Here is a 20,029-nt window from a genome sequence, read left to right as displayed (position 1 = left end):
GACTAGCTTTTAATTACGAACTGCCAGAGCTAGATATAACTTGCATTAGCCAAGTAGTCAAAACTCAACTTATTATCAAGCGTAGAGGGATGTTGACCCCGATCATGAAATGGAAAGAGAGGGGCAACATGGAGAGTAGGTTTGTTGAAAGTGGAAGGATTTTTTATTTCAGAATTTCATATGCACCTAAGCTTTAAAATATTAATAATAAATAAAAATAATTTTTCATGTTTTATATTCGGTAAATTTAGGTTACAAATCGTGTACACACTTGTAATTGTGTAGACGTTATGAGATTGAGAATCTACTCGAAGCTAACCTCCTTGCACATCTGCAATTTTTCAAATCAAAACCCCAAGACATAAACATTATTTTCGAATGGCTGTTTCTAAATATTGCTAGGTCCCCTCATCACTATACTGTGAGAAACTGACATAATCAGGCTTTTTCCACAGTTCCACACCAATTAGATTTCGTAAAGCTTCAACGGGTAGCTACATAATCTTAATTAGAATTGTCAAACAAACAAATTTCTCTTTAGTTCTGAGATGCGGTCGTTGTCTTAGTAATTCGACAAAATCTCAATAGTGCTACAACTAATTTATCATACAAAAAATACATGATTTCCACTCTCTAGGAAAAAGAAAAGAAAACATAATAATACATATATGTAATGTGTAATGTGAGCCAATCTTATAGGCCATAAGAGTAAACACAAGCTTTACTTGGTTGCCTGTGCAATTATATTGCTTATCGAATTTGCTTCTTCTTTGGCTGCCTCCACTAAAGAATCCTGTAAATTAAGAAAACAAAAAAAATTCACGTAACCAAAACAGAGATAAAAACATAAACACCAGACATGTCCTTGATTGAATTCGTACCTGTGCAGCCACTAAACGGGCCACCGTCTTCTTGCTTGATTCCTGAAGTTCCCCAGCAATCAGTACTTCGTCCAGTATATAATAAGCCTGTAACATTCATCCACACATATTTGACCATCGTTTTACAATAGGATTGACTAAGAGTCCAAATGACTATCAGTTACAAGTATAAAACTAAGAAAAGACATTGTACCTTGTGAAAGTTAAAGATCAGGTCCAGCTCACAAACCTAGCATACAAGTTGAAAAATTGATTCAATTTCCAAGTTTGAAATACTACGAATGAGGTCTATTTAAAATTCCATTTGCATTTTCTTTGTTTTTCAAAAATTGAGGGGTCAGATAACATGTTTCGAAATGTCGAGTGGTTAAGATGACTCACACTTCCGAAGTAACGATCTAGAATTTCGACGTAATGATGAATAATCTCAAGGACTTCCAATTCATTATCTTCTTGGTTAATACACATACAGAAGTAGAGGCTGGCATACCTGATAAGTAAAATATATCGTTAAAAGTAACTGGTAACAAAAGAGGGTCAACAATAATAAGTAAATAAGAGGATTATTCGTATATAGAAACATTGGTTTATCTAGTATTATAAAGAATACCTTTTATAAACAACTTTAAATCCCCTCCACTCAACAAAATTACAAAGCTTTGGGCCACGGGTAAGAATCATCCCACTGAGCTCTCGTATCACCTACATAAGTACATAACGTTTGCCGCCATTTCATATATTAATGTTAAAGAATAAAGAGACATTATAAAAAGGTGAACTTGATGGGTCAAGAAGATTACTACAATTTATCATCTAACTAATACCATGTAAGAACCAAGTCGATTTTGTTGATGAATAAGAAGATTTTCAAGTTCTATCTGCATACCTTACTTCTTTCTTTCTGAGAGTAGGGCGAATACCACTTTGTAAGCCTAACTTTTCCTTGTCGGCTTATTAAAAGAACAAAATGAATCTGCAAAATATTTAACCTTATCGACATGGTAACTGGATTAAGATAATATTGAAGGTAAAAGAAAATAATTGATAGACATAGCAAATGCACCCACAACATACTAAAAAAAATAATGTTCAAAATGCTACATGTCATAGCAACAGATAATGCCAGACCAAGATGTCACAAAAGAAATATGTCTTCCTTCACATCCATCTGCTGCATGTAAAACACTACAAATTGCTACTTGAGAAGTTGAGTATATAACTTTTTATAAGTAATATTACAAAATTAACATGATCGTTGAATGCAAGGATGGAGAACTCGGATCTCGAGTCGATCTCGTTTGGACATTTTTGGGGCGATCTCGGACATTGACTTACGTTGAATATATATATATATATATATATATATATATATATATATATATATATATATATATATATATATAGAGAGAGAGAGAGAGAGGGTCATAGAGGGAAGCACTTTTTTGGGGGAAGTAAATTTTTTTTTTTTAAATTTTGGTTTTTTCGAATTTTTTTTTTTTTTTTTTCAGACATCAAAATTAGGTAAAAATATGAACATTTAAAAAAGACACTTTGTGACGAATATTATTATTTTGGCGGTAAAACGCTACAAGAAAAAAATGAAAACATTCAATGCATTGAATGTTTTGATTCTGAGTTTATTTGCATCGTTTTGTTTTCATCTTGTGTGAAGTGTTTTTTTCGAAATTTAGCCGGACTTAGAGTTTAGGGTTTAGTCCCTAAACCCTAAACCGGTTTTGTTAAAATATTCAATCTAAACCCTAATTTCTAAACCCAAAACCCCAATTCCTAACCCTAATAACTAAACCCTAATTTTTAACCCCCACCCTAATTTCTAAAACCTAATTTCTAACCCCTTAAAAAAAACTCAGAATCAAAACATTCAATGCATTGAATGTTTTCATTTTCTTCTTCGAGCGTTTTACCGCCAACATAATAACATTCATCACAAAGTGTCTTTTTTAAATGTTCATTTTTCATGTGATCTTGATGCCTGGAAAAAAAATTTCGAAAAAAACGAAAAAAGATTACTTCCCCCCACTTCTCCCAAAAAAGTGTTTCCCTATTGATTAGATCTATATGGGGGGAAGCAAATTTTTTTTTTTTCTTTTTTTTGGAATTTTTATATTCAGGCATCAAGATCACACGAAAATATGAACATTTAAAAAAGACACTTCGTGATGAATGTTATTATTTAGGCGGGAAAACGATCGACAAAAATAACATTCAAGATAATATTGATCGTGAAGAATGTTAACGTTTTTTTTTCATGTTTTGTGAAGTAAAATATAGCTCGATTTAGAGTTTAGGGTTTAGTGTTTTGGGTTTAGTCCCTAAACCCAAAACCTAAAACCCAAAACCCCTAAACCGTTCGTGTTAAAAACTCAATATAAATCCTAAATCTAAACCCTAAATCTAAACCCTAAACCCTAAATTTCTAAACCCTAATATCTAAAACCTCAACGTACGCTCGAAAAACACGATAATTGTTATATATTAGTTCTTCGAGCGTTTTCCCGCCAAAATAAAAGCATTTATCACAAAGTGTCTTTATTAAATGTTCATATTTTCATCCAATCTATAATGTTCGTGAACAAAGTTTTTTTCAAAAAACGAAGAATAAAAATTTTGCTTCCCCCCGATTGGTTACTTCTCCCTTGATCCTACCACTATATATATTATATATATATATATATATATATATATATATATATATATATATATATATATATATACATATATATATATATATATACATTTTTACAAGATTTTCAAAGAAAATCCGAGAAATGAGCGATAAAATTTGAGATTTACGAGAAAATCCGAGAAATGAGCGAGATAATACGAGAAATCGTGACTTTGTCCAAGTTTGAACCTGTTGACCGAGAAATCTCGCGAGATCTCGGAAAGAAATAACTAGATTTACAACACTGGTTGAATGTCAATCAACTTTTATATATGTATCATTAGTGAATTCATCCTAGCAGAGTAGCCCCATTAATATTCTCATGAACTTTTCCTACAGGCTTAACGGGTTTGTGTCATCGATACTTTCTTAAAGCCTAAGAAAACAAAGAAAACCAAACTTAAACGGAATCATGCCCAAAACACAGGCCAAAATGACTACTTAATAATATATCTAATATTAATCAACAATAGGATTATACTAACATTAAGCTTGTAAATATGCTCTACTTGTCCAGTTGTGCATCTATTGCTTCCTTTCACCTTAGGTTAATTAGATTGTTGTTTAAACTATTACACGAGACTAAGTCTAAATATATCGAACTTAATATTTGACAATTTGCATACAAACCCAACTAACAATATACACAATGTTACAGATTCGGCACGGAAAAATAAAATCCTGAGAGGTAACTCACCTTTATAACCAATAAGTTAATAAGTTATTGAACAATGATGTTGTCGACTCCAACAACCAACCTATATTTATAAAGTTACAAGGCTTGGTATATCTAGAACGTATTATACACGTCACCATGGAGAAATATTGCAATTTCGCAAAGGTACATTATCATACCCTTAACTTTTCCATGTACTTAACTTGTAAACAGTTCCTGATCAACCTCAAAAACACATTGGGTGGCCACGGTGCACTAATCTCATCGAACCTTACAAGGGTTAGAGAATAGGGGCTTTATTATACAATTCTGTCATTCCATCTAGCAAAGAGATTATTGTGGGGTACAAGTCTTGTCCTTACTTGAGGAACTTGCTGATGACAATATAATCGCTTTTTGAATTTTGATCTTTCTATTAATCATAACTTCTTGTTTAAGTAAATCGCAACGATGGAAGCATACATAGTTAACTACCTTCTTGTTACATTAAATTTATCTTGAAGAAAAGATAAAGAATGGAGATTTGCGGCAAATTTGGGGAGACTTCACCATTTTGGTCATATCTCCCTAATACGGACTCCAATTGGGTTTTTAGAAGCCCAAATTCTTGTTACAAACGGGGCTACAACGTATCAGATGATGATAGTCTATACAGAGCAAACCTCGAGGTGCAATTCTTTTCTTTAAAGTCATGGCACAATTTCCCCAATGACCTAGTACCCTATATATAAGTATTTACTTCAATTTTAGGGTAACCTTCTATTTGATTCGGTTTGGGCTATTTTGAAGAGCTTTCAGGCCAAAATTATTCATTTTTGAACCGTTCTAACACAAGGATTGAAGATCGAAACATCACCAAACATTAAACACTTCGGTTCGATTTATATTTCGATTTCGATAATTTTCCATTGTTTGATTGTTTAACGTTTTCTACCAACATCATAGGCTAAATTCTTTTGTATTTACTTAGATGATGTAGACCCTAGTTGTGGTTTGGTTTTATCACTAGAAATTGATTACTACTTACGCATTAAGTTCGGTTGCCTAGTGTGTAATTAGTAGTAATTACATTACTTTTTAAATGTACGATTTTACATATCATTAGGCATTACTTATGCTATCAAAATGTCAAAATGTCAAAAAGTCAAAAAGACATCCCCTACGATAACTTTAACACCCCTCTACGTGTCCCAGAACCCAAAGCATATAAAATTTCTAATCCATGGCTTCTAGTACTTATTAACATGTATCTATAAATGCAATTCTTATTGGCTTTAATTAAAGTAAGAGTGTGGTCTAACACTATAAACTTAAATTATATTACATCATTTAGTGCCACGAAAGCTCAGTTTCATACACACATTGGTAAGATGTCCACCATAACCAGGGTAACAAACAATAATACAAATTTCTGAATTCACAAACTTTTTAATCACTATTAACACTCAATCCGTAGATCATTGTTTCAATTATCAAATTCACTTAGGGCATTATACATACACACATATATATGTATCCTCATAGAAACCCTAATTTATCAATCACAGTGAAATATCAACAAAAAAAAGTAATTTCAAAGATCTCACCATGGCTCAAACTTCTGCAACTGAAAATACTTCACTTCTGAAGTACGATCAGAATGAGTAAACTATTCAAGAACAAAAAAATATCCAATGATTAATTACAGAGTTAACATAAAATAAATAGATCAATTATTGTATGTACACGTGAAAATCGGGAAAAAAAAAAATTGAATCATAAGTCTAATGATTACCTAATCAACGAATATTAGAATGTTGTTAATTCAATTTGGGATCAAAAGAGAAAGGTAAGACGTTGTGGGGAGAAAGATTTCGATTTGAGTTGATCGTCGCCGGTGAAATGGGCTTAAAACCCCGGTGTGTTTAACAGCGTTAAAATATTAAAATATAAAATTTTAATCGAACATCCTTTCACTTTAGTTGATTAGCATAATACGTCCCTGGGTTTTAAGTATTACTAATAAAGATAGGTTAAAAAAAAAAAAAAATGGCAAAAAAACGAAAACTCATATAGAAACGAGACCGTTTTTCAAAGGAAAACGCTCTCAACAAGAAATATAAATAAACAGAGGCAACGGGAGAGCTCGCACCTAGAAAATAACTAACTAAACGAAAAATTATCTATAAAACGAGCATCCCCTAACAACCCGATAAACTATAAAACGAACTATCAAATGTGACAACTCGGAAATTTTCAACCAAATTTAAACTTTATATTTATATTATTCTGACACGATAAGCAAAGTTTGTTAAGTTAAATCTCAAAAATTTTAAATTGTGTTCATACATTCATTATAACCTCGACCAAATTCCGACGATTCACGAACCGTTATATATAAATAAATATGTATATATATATGTATGTATATATATATATATATATATATATTATAACTTGAGAATATTAATAAAGTATTAAACGTATAATACTTTACATGAACGTATTTGTTTCAATATGTTTATCGATGGAATTAGAAGATAATATCAAATGATTGATTTATCAGATACATTGTGATATGATTACGGGTCTATGTTATGAGGTCCACTGTGATTTAAAAAATCTATTCTTTTTGACAACATTCAGAAAATGGTAAAGTGATTTATAAATAAGAACGTGGAGTGTAAATAACTTAGATGTTGGATATCGACAAGTTAAGTAACTCGACATTTTTCATTAAGATGATTTCATACGTTTATTTAACCTTTGAACTTTATCGCATGCTTCACCAACAGACTGTAATTTAAAAAAACTTGAAACCTATTATGAATATATATGATTCTACTTTTCTAAAACGTTTTATGATATAACGATTTCCATTATTTTAACCTTTAAACAAAATGATTCTTAAATATATTTAGTTTTGGAAAACAAAATTATCATATTTATTTGATTTAGTTTCAAACGTACAAAAACGTTTTCAGTTTAAAAAGAACTTTATTATTAAAATGTATATAACTTTTATAAATATCTAGAACCACTTTTGACAACTCATTACTTAACCAGTATGATAAAGATAACGATATTTATATTTTATTTTATTAAATATATATAACGATTTAAATTAATATTATATATATTTATGCGCGTATTATACGTACATAGTTTTATACTTTTACTATACTTAAATTTTACATTTACTTTATTTTTACTTTACTTTAACTTTAATAATTCACTTTAATAATTCATACTTTAATAATTCACTTTAATAATTCATACTTTAATAATTCACTTTAATAATTCATACTTTAATAATTCACTTTAATAATTCATACTTTAATAATTCAAAAATCTATTATAAATAGAATTCAATAGGTTTCATTATTTCATAGAAACTTGAAAATATTTTTCTCTAAACTCTCTCAATCGATTTACATATATATATTTACTCCGTATTATTTCAAGATATTATTAGTATACATAAAATATTACGACGGAGTGCTGTCCGAGTGATTTCGAAATTGTTTTTCGAGCGGGATAGAGCTAAAAAAATTATGGGTTATAGCTATGGAGGTTATGGGTATGGTTCGGGAGTATTGCTCGTGAGTCAAACTAGTGTTTATCATCTCCGTTGCGTCTACGTACTTTTCCTGCAATATTGAATCTCAATATTGATACGTGAGCACTCATAACTTAACTTTTATATATTATTAGTGTATCCCTGACTAGTGCTCGAGTATATATATAGGATTATGCATGCTTATACGTTCGTTATTGTCGTTAGATAGGTTATGTCGAATCTTGAATTAAATACATATGCTATTAAGATAAGGTATATGATATGCATGTCGTTGGAAAGCTAGCGAAAATTTGAGAACTTTTCATTTAGATATCGAATGGTTTCGATGAACGGTTTAGAAGTTATAGACAATTGAATTTTTGTATTATTATTAAAAATGATTATTATTATCGTCGTTATTATCGTCGTTATAATCTAATTATTATTATTATTATTATTATTATTATTATTATTATTATTATTATTATTATTATCATTGTCGTTATTAATAAAAGATATTATTGTTATTTTTATTATTATTACTATCGTTATTATCGTTAAGGTTATAATTAGTATTATTATTATTATTATTATTATTATCATCCAAATAGTTATTAGTATTATCATTAATATTATTATTATTAGTATTATTATAATTAAAACTAATATTAGTAACATCTAATTATTATGATTACTATTATTATTATTATTATCAATATGAACGCGATATAAAAGACGACTAAAAGCTATTAAACGAAGCGATTAGGAAATAATGAGTATGAGTATCATGATGAAATTAAGATATTGTAAGATATTGATTTAAAGGAAAAATATCGTTTTCATTATTTTACTATTATTATTATTTATTATTATTATTAAAAGTATTATTAATATTATAACTATCATTTTTACTAAAATTATTATTTTTAATAAAAATATCATTGTTAATATGAAACATCATTATTATTATCATTTTAGTACTATTGTTAATAAAAATTATCATTTTATCAGTTTTAGAAAATATAATTATTGTTATTTTTATTAGTAGAATAATAATTATTATTACAAAATAATACAACTTTTACTTATTATTATTATTATCAATATTATTTTATCAAATAAATATGTGATACAAAGATATTTTACTACGTATAATATAATTACATTAATAATACCTATTATATTATTTTTATGATATTAAATGAACTTTATAAATTTTATTACTTAAGATATATAAAAGTATATTTTTATCATATATTTTAATATAAAATTTTATTTATTAATAAAAGAACTATATTATTTACTTTAATAAAATCTATTAAAAATATTTAAATAAATAAAACGACTATATTTAAACTATATAATAATCATGTATAAATTTTGGAAGACATTTTGGTCAATATGACTTTTGTTGACTTTTGCATATTTAGTCTCGAGCATTAGGATTGTGATACACTACGACTTGACCTAAATTGTTAGACAGATATTGATCAAACATATAAATATATATAATTAATATAGGTTCGTGAATCCAAGGCCAACATTGCACTTGTTCAATGACGTCATATGTATTTTTACTACAAAATACAGTATTGTGAGTTTCATTTGCTCCCTTTTTAAATGCTTTTGCAATATATATTTTTGGGACTGAGAATACATGCGCTGATTTTATAAATGATTGACGAAATAGAAACAAGTACTCAAAAATTACATTCTATGGTTGGATTATCGAAATCGAATATCACCCTTTTAGCTTGGTAACCTAAGAATTAGGGAACAGTACCCCTAATTGACGCGAATCCTAAAGATAGATCTATGGGCCTAACAAACCCCATCCGAGGTACGGATGCTTTAGTACTTCGATTTTTATACAGACGAGAGGATTCTGTTATACAGACAAGAGGATTCTATTTTGGGGATATTCTATATGCATCTTGTTAATATCGGTTACTAGGTGTTCACCATATGAATGATTTTACCTTAATGCAGACGAGAGGATTCTGCTTGAGGATTATGTTTATGAAAAATGAAAATCATGTGGTCTATTATATTATTGGAAATGATTTTACCTTTATGCAGACGAGAGGATTCTGCTATTGGAATTATGTTTAATAAAATTTTGTGGTTTATTAAAATAATGGAAATGAATGATTATAATAAACTAATGAACTCACTAACCTTTTGGTTGACAATTGAAAGCATGTTTATTCTCAGATTTGAAAGAAATCTTCCGCTGTGCATTAGCTCATTTTAAGGATATTACTTGGAGTCATTCATGGCATATTTCGAAAGACGTTGCATTCGAGTCATTGATTTCATCAAGATTATTATTAAGTCAATTATAGTTGGATGTATTATGAAATGGTATGCATGCCGTCAACTTTAGATGTGAATAAAGTTTGTCTTTTAAAAACGACTGTAATATTTGTAAAATGTATCATATAGAGGTCAAATACCTCGCGATGCAATCAACTATTGTGAATCATTTATAATGTATATGAACGGGTCCTTTCATCAAATACAAGACATCATACTACCCGAAGAAGATGGAAACTAAGCCAAACGAACTAATAGAAATCAACCTCTAGATCCCGCCCTTTTCAACTTGCCGTTAACCGTCTCTTTCAAAATGTTTTTCCTGGACCGATTCTCTATCTTGTAAGATAACACATTGGTGGATCCATCACCCGGTACTTTCTTCCCGGCCAAACGTGTCATCATTTCATCAAATGCCGCAAAAGCCTCCACTGACATTTTTCCATTCGCGTATGCCGATGAGCCGCTATCTCTACCTTCTTGAATCCCTATAATCAAATTTGGAATTGTGTCCCCGTAATCCAAGTCATCAACATTATCTTTAAGCTTATAGGTGTAATTTGTTTCGATTTTATGGAGGGCAATAATGTATTCCGTACTACTCCCTCCCTCCCATATAAATAGTCCAGAGACAGAAAATACACAGTTTAAGAAAAAGTAACTGACACGTGTATGTTTCCTTTATTTTACAGTTTTGTCCCTTGCTTTTTACCTATTTTTTGTCTTATATGCAAAAGTTAAGGGCAAAAAGTAAATCTATTTTATTATTTTTATCTATTTATGAAAATGAACTATTAATATGAGACAACCCAAAAAAGAATAATGAACTATCAAGAGTAAGATGGGACGGATGGAGTATATATTGTTTCGATTTTATACATATAAGCTTCAACAATTGACACAAACTAATGATGAGCTCCATACGTTGCTATGGATATATATACTTGATGCTATTGGACGATTAAAGGGTGGTGGGATCATAGATAGAGGACTAATCAAATTAGCTGAAAAATGCTGCATTTAGAGATATAGTAAATTATAATATAACGAGAGGTTTAAACCTTCCCTTCTATGGGGGAGCCAATGTGTTCGTTCATATGAGAGTTTCCTCGCTTAAAAAAAGAAAAAAGAAAATATATATATATATATATATATATATATATATATATATATATATATATATATATATATATATATATATATATATATATATATATATATATATATATATATATATATATATATATATATATATATATATATATATATATATAACGAGAGGTTTAAACCTGCATAAGTCAAAAATACCATAATGCCTGGTATGTTTACATCAGGTGTTTCCCTTAACCGGTGGAGACTAACAATCAGTTAACTATTGTGACCATTCATGTACAATGTTTAAAACTTAGGACCAACCAACAATGATCGATTTAAACTTTATGTCTCATCTTAATTTTTTATACAAAGAGTTTGGGGACGAACCATAATTTTTTTTCTATATTTATCTAAATTGAAACTTTTTTTTTTTTTTTTGAAAAGCAAGAAAACATTTATATTAGAACAAAAAAGGTACAAGATACAAGGCATTGAGCTTATGCTTAAAAAGAAAAGACCAAACAAACTATGATAACACCCTACAAAACAACACCAAACTATAAAGCGAAAATTACATAAATGAAGTAAAAATAGTGCCTAAAAACGAGCATGAGTTAACCGTGATCATCGAATTTATGTGGATGCAGGAGCCACGAGTTCCAGTCAAACTTTGTGTGCTTTGATCTAGATGATATCCAAAAGAATGCCTTTTCTTGAATGTCCCTAATCACCACCGGAATGCACCATTGTTTATTTTCGAAAACTTTGAGGTTCCTAATTCTCCAAATCGTATAACCGATAACCCATTCGATTGCTTGCCAAAGCTTAGAAGACACGGAATTAGTAGAAAATTTTCCACGAAACATATCAGATAGACCGGAGTAGAATGTTGAAGAGCCATTCCACCATTTAAATTGAAACTTATTTACATTAGGCCCCTAAAGTCTTAATCTTCAACTCCTGCGACAAGTACAAAACCTGCATTTTTAGAATAGACACACCCATACAAAAATAATAACATCCCAAGTCCTTTATCTATTTGGTTCAAGTTTTAGATTAGATACATTTTAACATGAAGAGATGTGCAAAGTCAGCAAAGTACCATCACAAAATCCTGGAAACTTCACACGGACCTTGTCATGTGAAAGGACCCGTCCTAATCCATCTGGACGAAGTCCATATCGATTACAAACGATTCACAATAGTTGATTACATCGCGAGGTACTTGACCTCTATATGATACATTTTACAAACATTGCATTCATTTTTAAAAGACAAACTTGCTTTACATCAAAAGTTGACGGCATGCATACCATTTCATAATATCTAACTATAAATGATTTAATAATAATCTTGTACTCAATGATTTGAATGCAACGTCTTTTGAAATATGCCATGAATGACTCCAAGTAATATCTTTAAATTGAGCAAATACACAGCAGAAGATTTCTTTCATACCTGAGAATAAACATGCTTTAAAGTGTCAACCAAAAAGTTGGTGAGTTCATTAGTTTAACATAAATAATCATTTCCATCATTTTAATAGACCACAAGATTTCATTTTTCATAAGTAACATCTCATATCAGGCATTTCGCAAACTGCATAGAGATAAAAATCATTCATATGGATTGAACGCTTGATAACCGAACTAACAGGATGCATATAGAATATCCCCATCACTCAGGGACTCTCATCGGACATGATAATCGAAGTACTAAAGCATTCGTAACCCGAATGGGACTTGTCAAGGTCCATAGATCTATCTTTAGGATTCGCGTCAATTAGAGACCATTTCCCTAATTCTTAGGCTACCAAGCTAAAAAGGGGCATATTCGATTCGATAATCCAACCATAGAATGTAGTTTCGATTACTTGTGTCTATTTCGTAAAACAATTATAAAAGCAGCGCATGTATTCTCAGTCCCAAAAATATATATTGCAAAAGCATTTAAAAGGGGACTAATGAAATTCACCATACTGTATTTTGTAGTAAAAATACATATAACGTCATTGAACAAGTATAGGGTTGGCCTCGGATTCACAAACCTATATCATTTATATATATTAATACACATATTTGCAATCGAACAATTATTTATATGTGAATTTCTTAGTTATATCATATTCATATTAGTAATATGTATATGTTTCATATATTCATTTTGTATATAAAAATGTTAATTTTATTTATGTTATATTTATTAAATATTTATATATATATATATATATATATATATATATATATATATTGTTTGTTAATGAAGATAGTAATTATAATAATGTTAAAATAGTATTAAGTATGATAATAATTATAATACTTAAGATTTATAAGAAAAATAATTATGTAATAATGTTAATAATTCTATTAGATATAATATCAACGATATTAATGATAATAAATATAAAAATATTAATTGTATTGTTAATGATAGTTATGGTAATTATTTTCGTAATTACATAATAATAATATTCATGATAATATAAATAATAATACTTATAATCCTATTAAGGGTAATAATAATCGAGATTTTAAAATTAATATTAATGATGATAATAATATTTATAGTTACATTAATAATACACATTTTAATGATAATAATATGTAATTGCATTTTTATGGTGTTACTAATAATTAGCTTAACCATAATAATAATAATAACCATATTGATAATGATAATCATGTTAATAATAATAATTGTAATACTAATACTAACACTTATAGTAATGATAATAACATTTGTAAATATGATGATAACCACAATCTCCCATTCACTCAACAACACACTGAAGCATCCGTCTACTTCTACTTTTCTGATTAATACCACGACAGAATAATTTTTAACCCGTATTATTTATTTCCTTTTTCCTTCTTCTTTGTCAAATTCAAATCGGCCAAGAACCAATTTAACTTATAACAACGAATTGCTAATTGAATTAGAAGGTATAAACGAAAACAGAAGCAATAGGTGATAGTTGTTTGCATTAACAGATAAAAAAATAAAATTAAAAAAAATCTCTGTTCCAACGATGAAGAACTCAGATGATGCTTTTAAAATCCAAACACTTTTAGACCATGATTTCTTCATGAAATGTGTCATAAATCATTCCTAGAAAGTTTCTAGATTCTTAATTGAACCAAAAACATTACAACAAACTTGAATTTCACGAAGAACAATTACTTTGACTTTTTAATTTGAAACTTTGACTTTAAAATTCGTATTCGATTTGAAAAATTGGCGTTTGAAACTTTGCAGAAGGTTTTAATGAATCAGTTATAACAACTCTTCATTAATAGATTTTGAAAAACATTACAAAATCGAACCCTTGATGTTCTTGGTCAAGAACAGGGACATACGATACTTTTTCTTAAATTTCTATTTAATTCTTTGTAATGCAGTGAATTGAAATTGATATTTGATATTGATGATGAAAGAACTAAGTGTTTTTATCAATATCATTGAATAATTCATTCGTTAAATAAAGGTAATTGGTCGACAATTTTTTTAACCTCAAGGACAGAAGAGAGAAAAAAATATATAACTGAATAAGATATTTAACTGAATTTAAATTCAGCCGTGAATTTTGATTTTTGGCAGGTTCTTCAACTGGGTCGACAATGGTACAGAATTAGGTAACAATTTTCTTGCTAGTTTGTAGTTATATGAATTTAATTTATTTTAATGATAAATGTGTTAATACAATTAAGTATTTTTATTATATATATAATATCAATTCTGATTCCTATTAAATATATATATGCATATATCTACCTACATGTATAATCGTATTTTTATACCCATTATATTGATATTTTTATATTAATAGTTTATAATTAATGATATTAATAAATATAACTATAATAATAATAATACTCTTAATATTATAGATAATAATAGTACAAATTTATAATAATACAATAATAAAATAATATTACTAATGATAATGGTAATATTGACTATGAATGCATAACAATAATATTGTTAATAATAATAACTATAATAATCATAATTTTAATAATAATAATTCTATATAAATTTATATATATCAAATTTGTGTCTATAGACACTAGTACTGATATTAATATTGAAAGTAGTAACAATATTATTCTAACAATTATAATTACACTTGTATTATATATATATATATATATATATATATATATATATATATATATATATATATATATATATATATATATATATATATATATATATATTATTACTTATATAATACATTATATTATAACTTTACTGAATATCTATTATTTATATATATTACAATCTAATAATAATAATTATCCATCAAAATTATATATATTTACATATAGTTTTCATTTTATTCATTTTCTTTATCTTGTGTATAAATTTTATATATTCAATTCTAATAATTAATTTATATCTTATTATTTCAAATTATAATCTATACTTTTGTCTATATATATTTATATACATATTTACTTTTTGTTCGTGAACCGTTGGAATAGTCAAAGGTCAAATAAATATATGAAACAGTTCAAAATATTGTCTAGACTCAATATTACATACTTTGTTTATCGTGTCGAAAACATTAAATCATATAAAGTTAAAGTTCAAATTTGGTCAGAAATTCCCGGGTCATCACAGTACCTACCCGTTAAAGAAATTTCGTCCCGAAATTTAAGTGAGGTGGTCATGGCTAACAATAAAAATATTTTCATGAAGAATATGAGTTGATAAATAGAGTTTTATCATCATTGAGAAATGTGGATAAAACTATTCAATTACTCGAAGAGTACGAATGAAGCTATCACTAATTAGTGATATGAGAAATACATGTTTCATCATAACTTTTGACTAGTCATGGTTGAATTTTTAGAAAATAAGGTGCGTCTTAACTTTTGACGTAGTCTGGTTTGAATTCCGGAATTCAAGGAATTTAAAAAAATCTTCGAAATCCAAAAGATTTGATTCTTCGGGATTTAAGGAAATTAAGATCTCTATAATTAAATATGGTGATCTGCCTCGATTTTTTTGTCTGATATTTCCATTATAAATTAAACTCTTCCCGTTCCATAATTTTCACCATTCCTATACTTTCTTTCCTGGTTCTTACATCCACAAGATTGTGAAAATGCTTAATCCAGTTCTGATCCTTGTCCTTATCCTGACTATTATAACAATCATTCTCCTTTTTCAACTTCCACCAGAGGAATCTGTTTTCTTTTACTTCGCCCCTTGGGGTTATAGTGTTTTTAATTCTCCCGTGTCTTTATATTGCGATAAACATTGATATACACGGTCTGTAATTTCCGTGTTGTTATTGGGCTTTATATCTCCCCTTATATTTCAATGTCCCTATTTCTGTTTCCTATAATCATTGTTATCCATAGTTAATACTCCCTCCTATTTGCTGCGATTTATACTCGACTTTCTATTTCAGAGCTTTGTCCCTTCGTTTCTTCTTCTTACGATTGGGCATCTCTTGTAATGGTCCAGAATTCGCGGATATAAGTTTCAGAATGAACATTGTTAATGTTCTAAGAAGGGAATGGTAATGGCACTATCTTGATTTATTAAATTACCAGAATACCCTGGAAAAGACCGAATCATCAAGGAATATTTTCTTGATATTTTAGAGGTTTAAATAGAATACAAGAGTCGTGTAACATGGCACATAATGACGTTAGAGTCTGTGAATCATCACGTTTCATTAGAAACTCAGCATGACTTACTGTAATATAATCACATTGATCAAGTGTCATTATATTATACTAACTCATGCATCAGTTCCCAACACTACTTCAAAAATATTCGTAGTTTAAACTCGAAAGTTTACAGAATATAGAAACTAACAGTTTCTTATATGATGTAACACTGATAGTGCGAAGGGATAAATGATTTAAGATAAGAATAATTATGGAAATATCTTCAGAAATATGGAGGATATTTATAATGAAAGATACGATGATATCTTAGAATTTCTAATATTAGAGGATAATGAAGAATATTGTCCACATGGGTTTAGAGTCAGGAGCAAGGTATTCGAGAATGACTTCAGCAGATACTAAATAATTTGGATTCTTTGAAGGCAGGTTCAGTCTTTGTGATTTATCCACAACCTTCTTCATACTTTGCTCAATCCGTTTTCCAGTTCCAAAATTTCTCTTTTCCTGAGCTTTACCAATACACTATTCTTTGTCATCAAACTTTTGATTATTATGGTTGTCTACAGTTTTTGCTGATTCATCAGCATCTTTTCAAGATTTCGAGGACTAGTTTACGGTTTAGGGTGTTATGTAAGTCTTGGATGGTGGACGTTATATGTACACATATAACTGTTGGCATAGACATGTCACGAGATTTCAAAATACTGATTGCTAATTTCCGATGATTCATATGGCAATTATCGTTACAAGATGCGAATGAGTAAATGATAAGACTTCAATGGATAAATATAGTTATTTGTCGGAGAGATTTAAGCCAAGGAGCAACGAGGTTGCTGGTACGTCTACTGATAATATGGTGGGATATAAAAGGTTCCCCGGTAACAACAAAGGAGCACGCATATATATCAAGATTATAATAAGGCTAATTCGAATGAAAATTCGAAGTTGATCTTGTTGGAGCTGTGACAAAATTGGTTAATTTAGAGAGAGATTGCAAAGTTATTTTCGATAATAATAACGCTAAAGGAATTAGCACAGCTACGCGTTAAACGTTTACTCAGTTTTCGAGAGTTTTCAGGTGCATAACTATATGCATCAATCTCTTCTTCCGTAGAAGGAGTGCGGTTGGTTCATTTCCTGGATTGAGGTATTTTCAAGAATCATGAAAAGTTTGAACGCAGATTGTAATCGTCAAGATACAAATGAGGTTTAAGATGAAATCAAGTGGCAACTTGAAGAATTATTTAGTTTCATATGTTATAATCAGTATTTTAATTCATTTTAATTGTCCAATGTTGGCAGTCCACAGTCGATAGTCCACAGTTAGCAATTCAATAATTCATATATAGTTTAATATATAATATTCAATTTATTTAATATGTATCGTGACCCGTGTACATGTCTCATACTCGATCACAACTCAAAGTATATATATTATTATAGAATCAACCTCAACCCTGTATAGAGAACTCGGTCATTACTGCATATAGAGTGTCTATGGTTATTCCAAATAATATATATATATATATATATATATATATATATATATACATATATATATATATATATATATATACATATATATATATATATATATATATACATATATATATATATATATACATATATATATATATACATATACATATATATATATATATATACATATATATATATATATATATATATATATATATATATATATATATATATATATATATATATATATATATATATATATATATATATATATATATATATATATATATATATATATATATATATATGCGTCGATATGTGTGATGACCCGGAAATTTCTGACCAAATTTAAACTTAATCTTTAACGTTTTCGACACGATAAGCAAAGTCTGTAAAGTCAAAATTTTGAACTATTCAATTACTTTTCGATTGTTCTCAACGATTCGCGATCAATTATATGTAAATAGATACATATATATACCATAACTTGAAAACGTAACAAAGTGTTGAGTATATGATACTGTGCATTAAACTTATTGGTTTGATTATCTGATTGATATATTTAGATACAGAGTTAAAAGATTATGCCAAACGATTGAATTAAAAGATAATTATTGAGTCCCTTAAGGATTATGATATTATTACGGGTCTCTGTTGTAAGGTCCACGTTGATTTAGGAAATCATTCATTCTTAACGGTATTCGGAATAAATGGTAAAGTGTTTGTTTAAATAACGTAATTTGGACACATACAATAATAAGGAATATCAACTGTTGGAATTAGATATATGAATAACTTGCGATATGTATTTTAAAACGTGTTTATTAATATTGAAAATATATATTTAACAATACGATAAAATATAATATTAACTTGGTCATAAAAATGAATTGTTATTATATATATATTAACAAATAGCGAGACGATGATTTATAAAAGTAAATGATCAAAATACTCGAAAGTTTAAGATATACTTTGAGTGGTATAGTTTAGGGATAATTTAAGGCTATATTTTGACAAAGGTACGTGACACGAAATGTAAAATACAAGTTTTCTCAGCGTACGAAAGGACATTTGAAAAACCGGAACCGGGACATAAGTCGAGTGATGACGTACGACTTATTGGAACAAAAATTACAAGTCAACTATGTATGTGAATTTAATATAATATATAATTAATTATATAAATTAAATATATTATATATATTATATAAAATTATGTCGACAAACAAAAAGTTAAAAGTTTGTGAGCTGGATCAGAGAGCCATGCGATCGCATGGCCTTGAAGCACAAATCCCATGCGATCGCATGGGGTACTTTTTCAGAAAAGGTTCCATAAATTGCGCGATTTTTGGCTCAGCTGAATCTATCTCTCTTTCTCTAGTATTATTACTCCGTAATATTTATTTAATTTAATTTATTATTATTATTATTATTATTATTATTAATATTATTATTATTATTATTATTATTATTATTTATATTATTAAGATTAATATTATTATTAATCTTATTATTATTAGTATTATTAATTATGTATTATACATAAAATACTACGACGAGGTCATGAGTGGGTTATTTTCAAAATGGTTTTCAAGCGGGATAGAGCTAAGGAAATTATGGGTTATTGCCAAGGAGGTTATGGGTAATGTTCGGGGGTATATTTGTAAATCAAACCTAGTGTTTATCATCTCCGTTACGTCTACGTACTTT

At 28.4% G+C, this 20,029-nt stretch overlaps 1 protein-coding gene across 2 annotated transcripts; it reads right to left on the bottom strand.

Moving 5' to 3' along the window:
* Positions 1-502: 502 nt before the first annotated feature.
* On the bottom strand, positions 503-6,130 carry LOC139857595 (AP-1 complex subunit sigma-2). 2 transcript variants are annotated; one of them, XM_071846410.1, is made up of 8 exons: positions 6,018-6,130; positions 5,830-5,891; positions 1,768-1,854; positions 1,492-1,583; positions 1,263-1,371; positions 1,075-1,110; positions 882-968; positions 503-793 (listed from the first exon to the last, which is right to left on the bottom strand). In XM_071846410.1, the coding sequence occupies exons 2-8, from the start codon at positions 5,830-5,832 to the stop codon at positions 722-724; spliced, it is 486 nt and encodes a 161-aa protein (XP_071702511.1). In that variant the 5' UTR covers positions 5,833-5,891; positions 6,018-6,130; the 3' UTR covers positions 503-721. The 2 variants fall into 2 exon arrangements, with proteins under 2 accessions (XP_071702511.1, XP_071702510.1); XM_071846409.1 differs by lacking the exons at positions 5,830-5,891; positions 6,018-6,130 and having other exon boundaries at positions 1,768-2,087.
* Between the last annotated feature and the right edge of the window lie 13,899 nt (positions 6,131-20,029).

The sequence above is a fragment of the Rutidosis leptorrhynchoides genome, chromosome 7, assembly GCF_046630445.1.
Source record: "Rutidosis leptorrhynchoides isolate AG116_Rl617_1_P2 chromosome 7, CSIRO_AGI_Rlap_v1, whole genome shotgun sequence".
NCBI lineage: Eukaryota > Viridiplantae > Streptophyta > Magnoliopsida > Asterales > Asteraceae > Rutidosis > Rutidosis leptorrhynchoides.
This window is presented reverse-complemented; position numbering and strand designations above follow the sequence as displayed.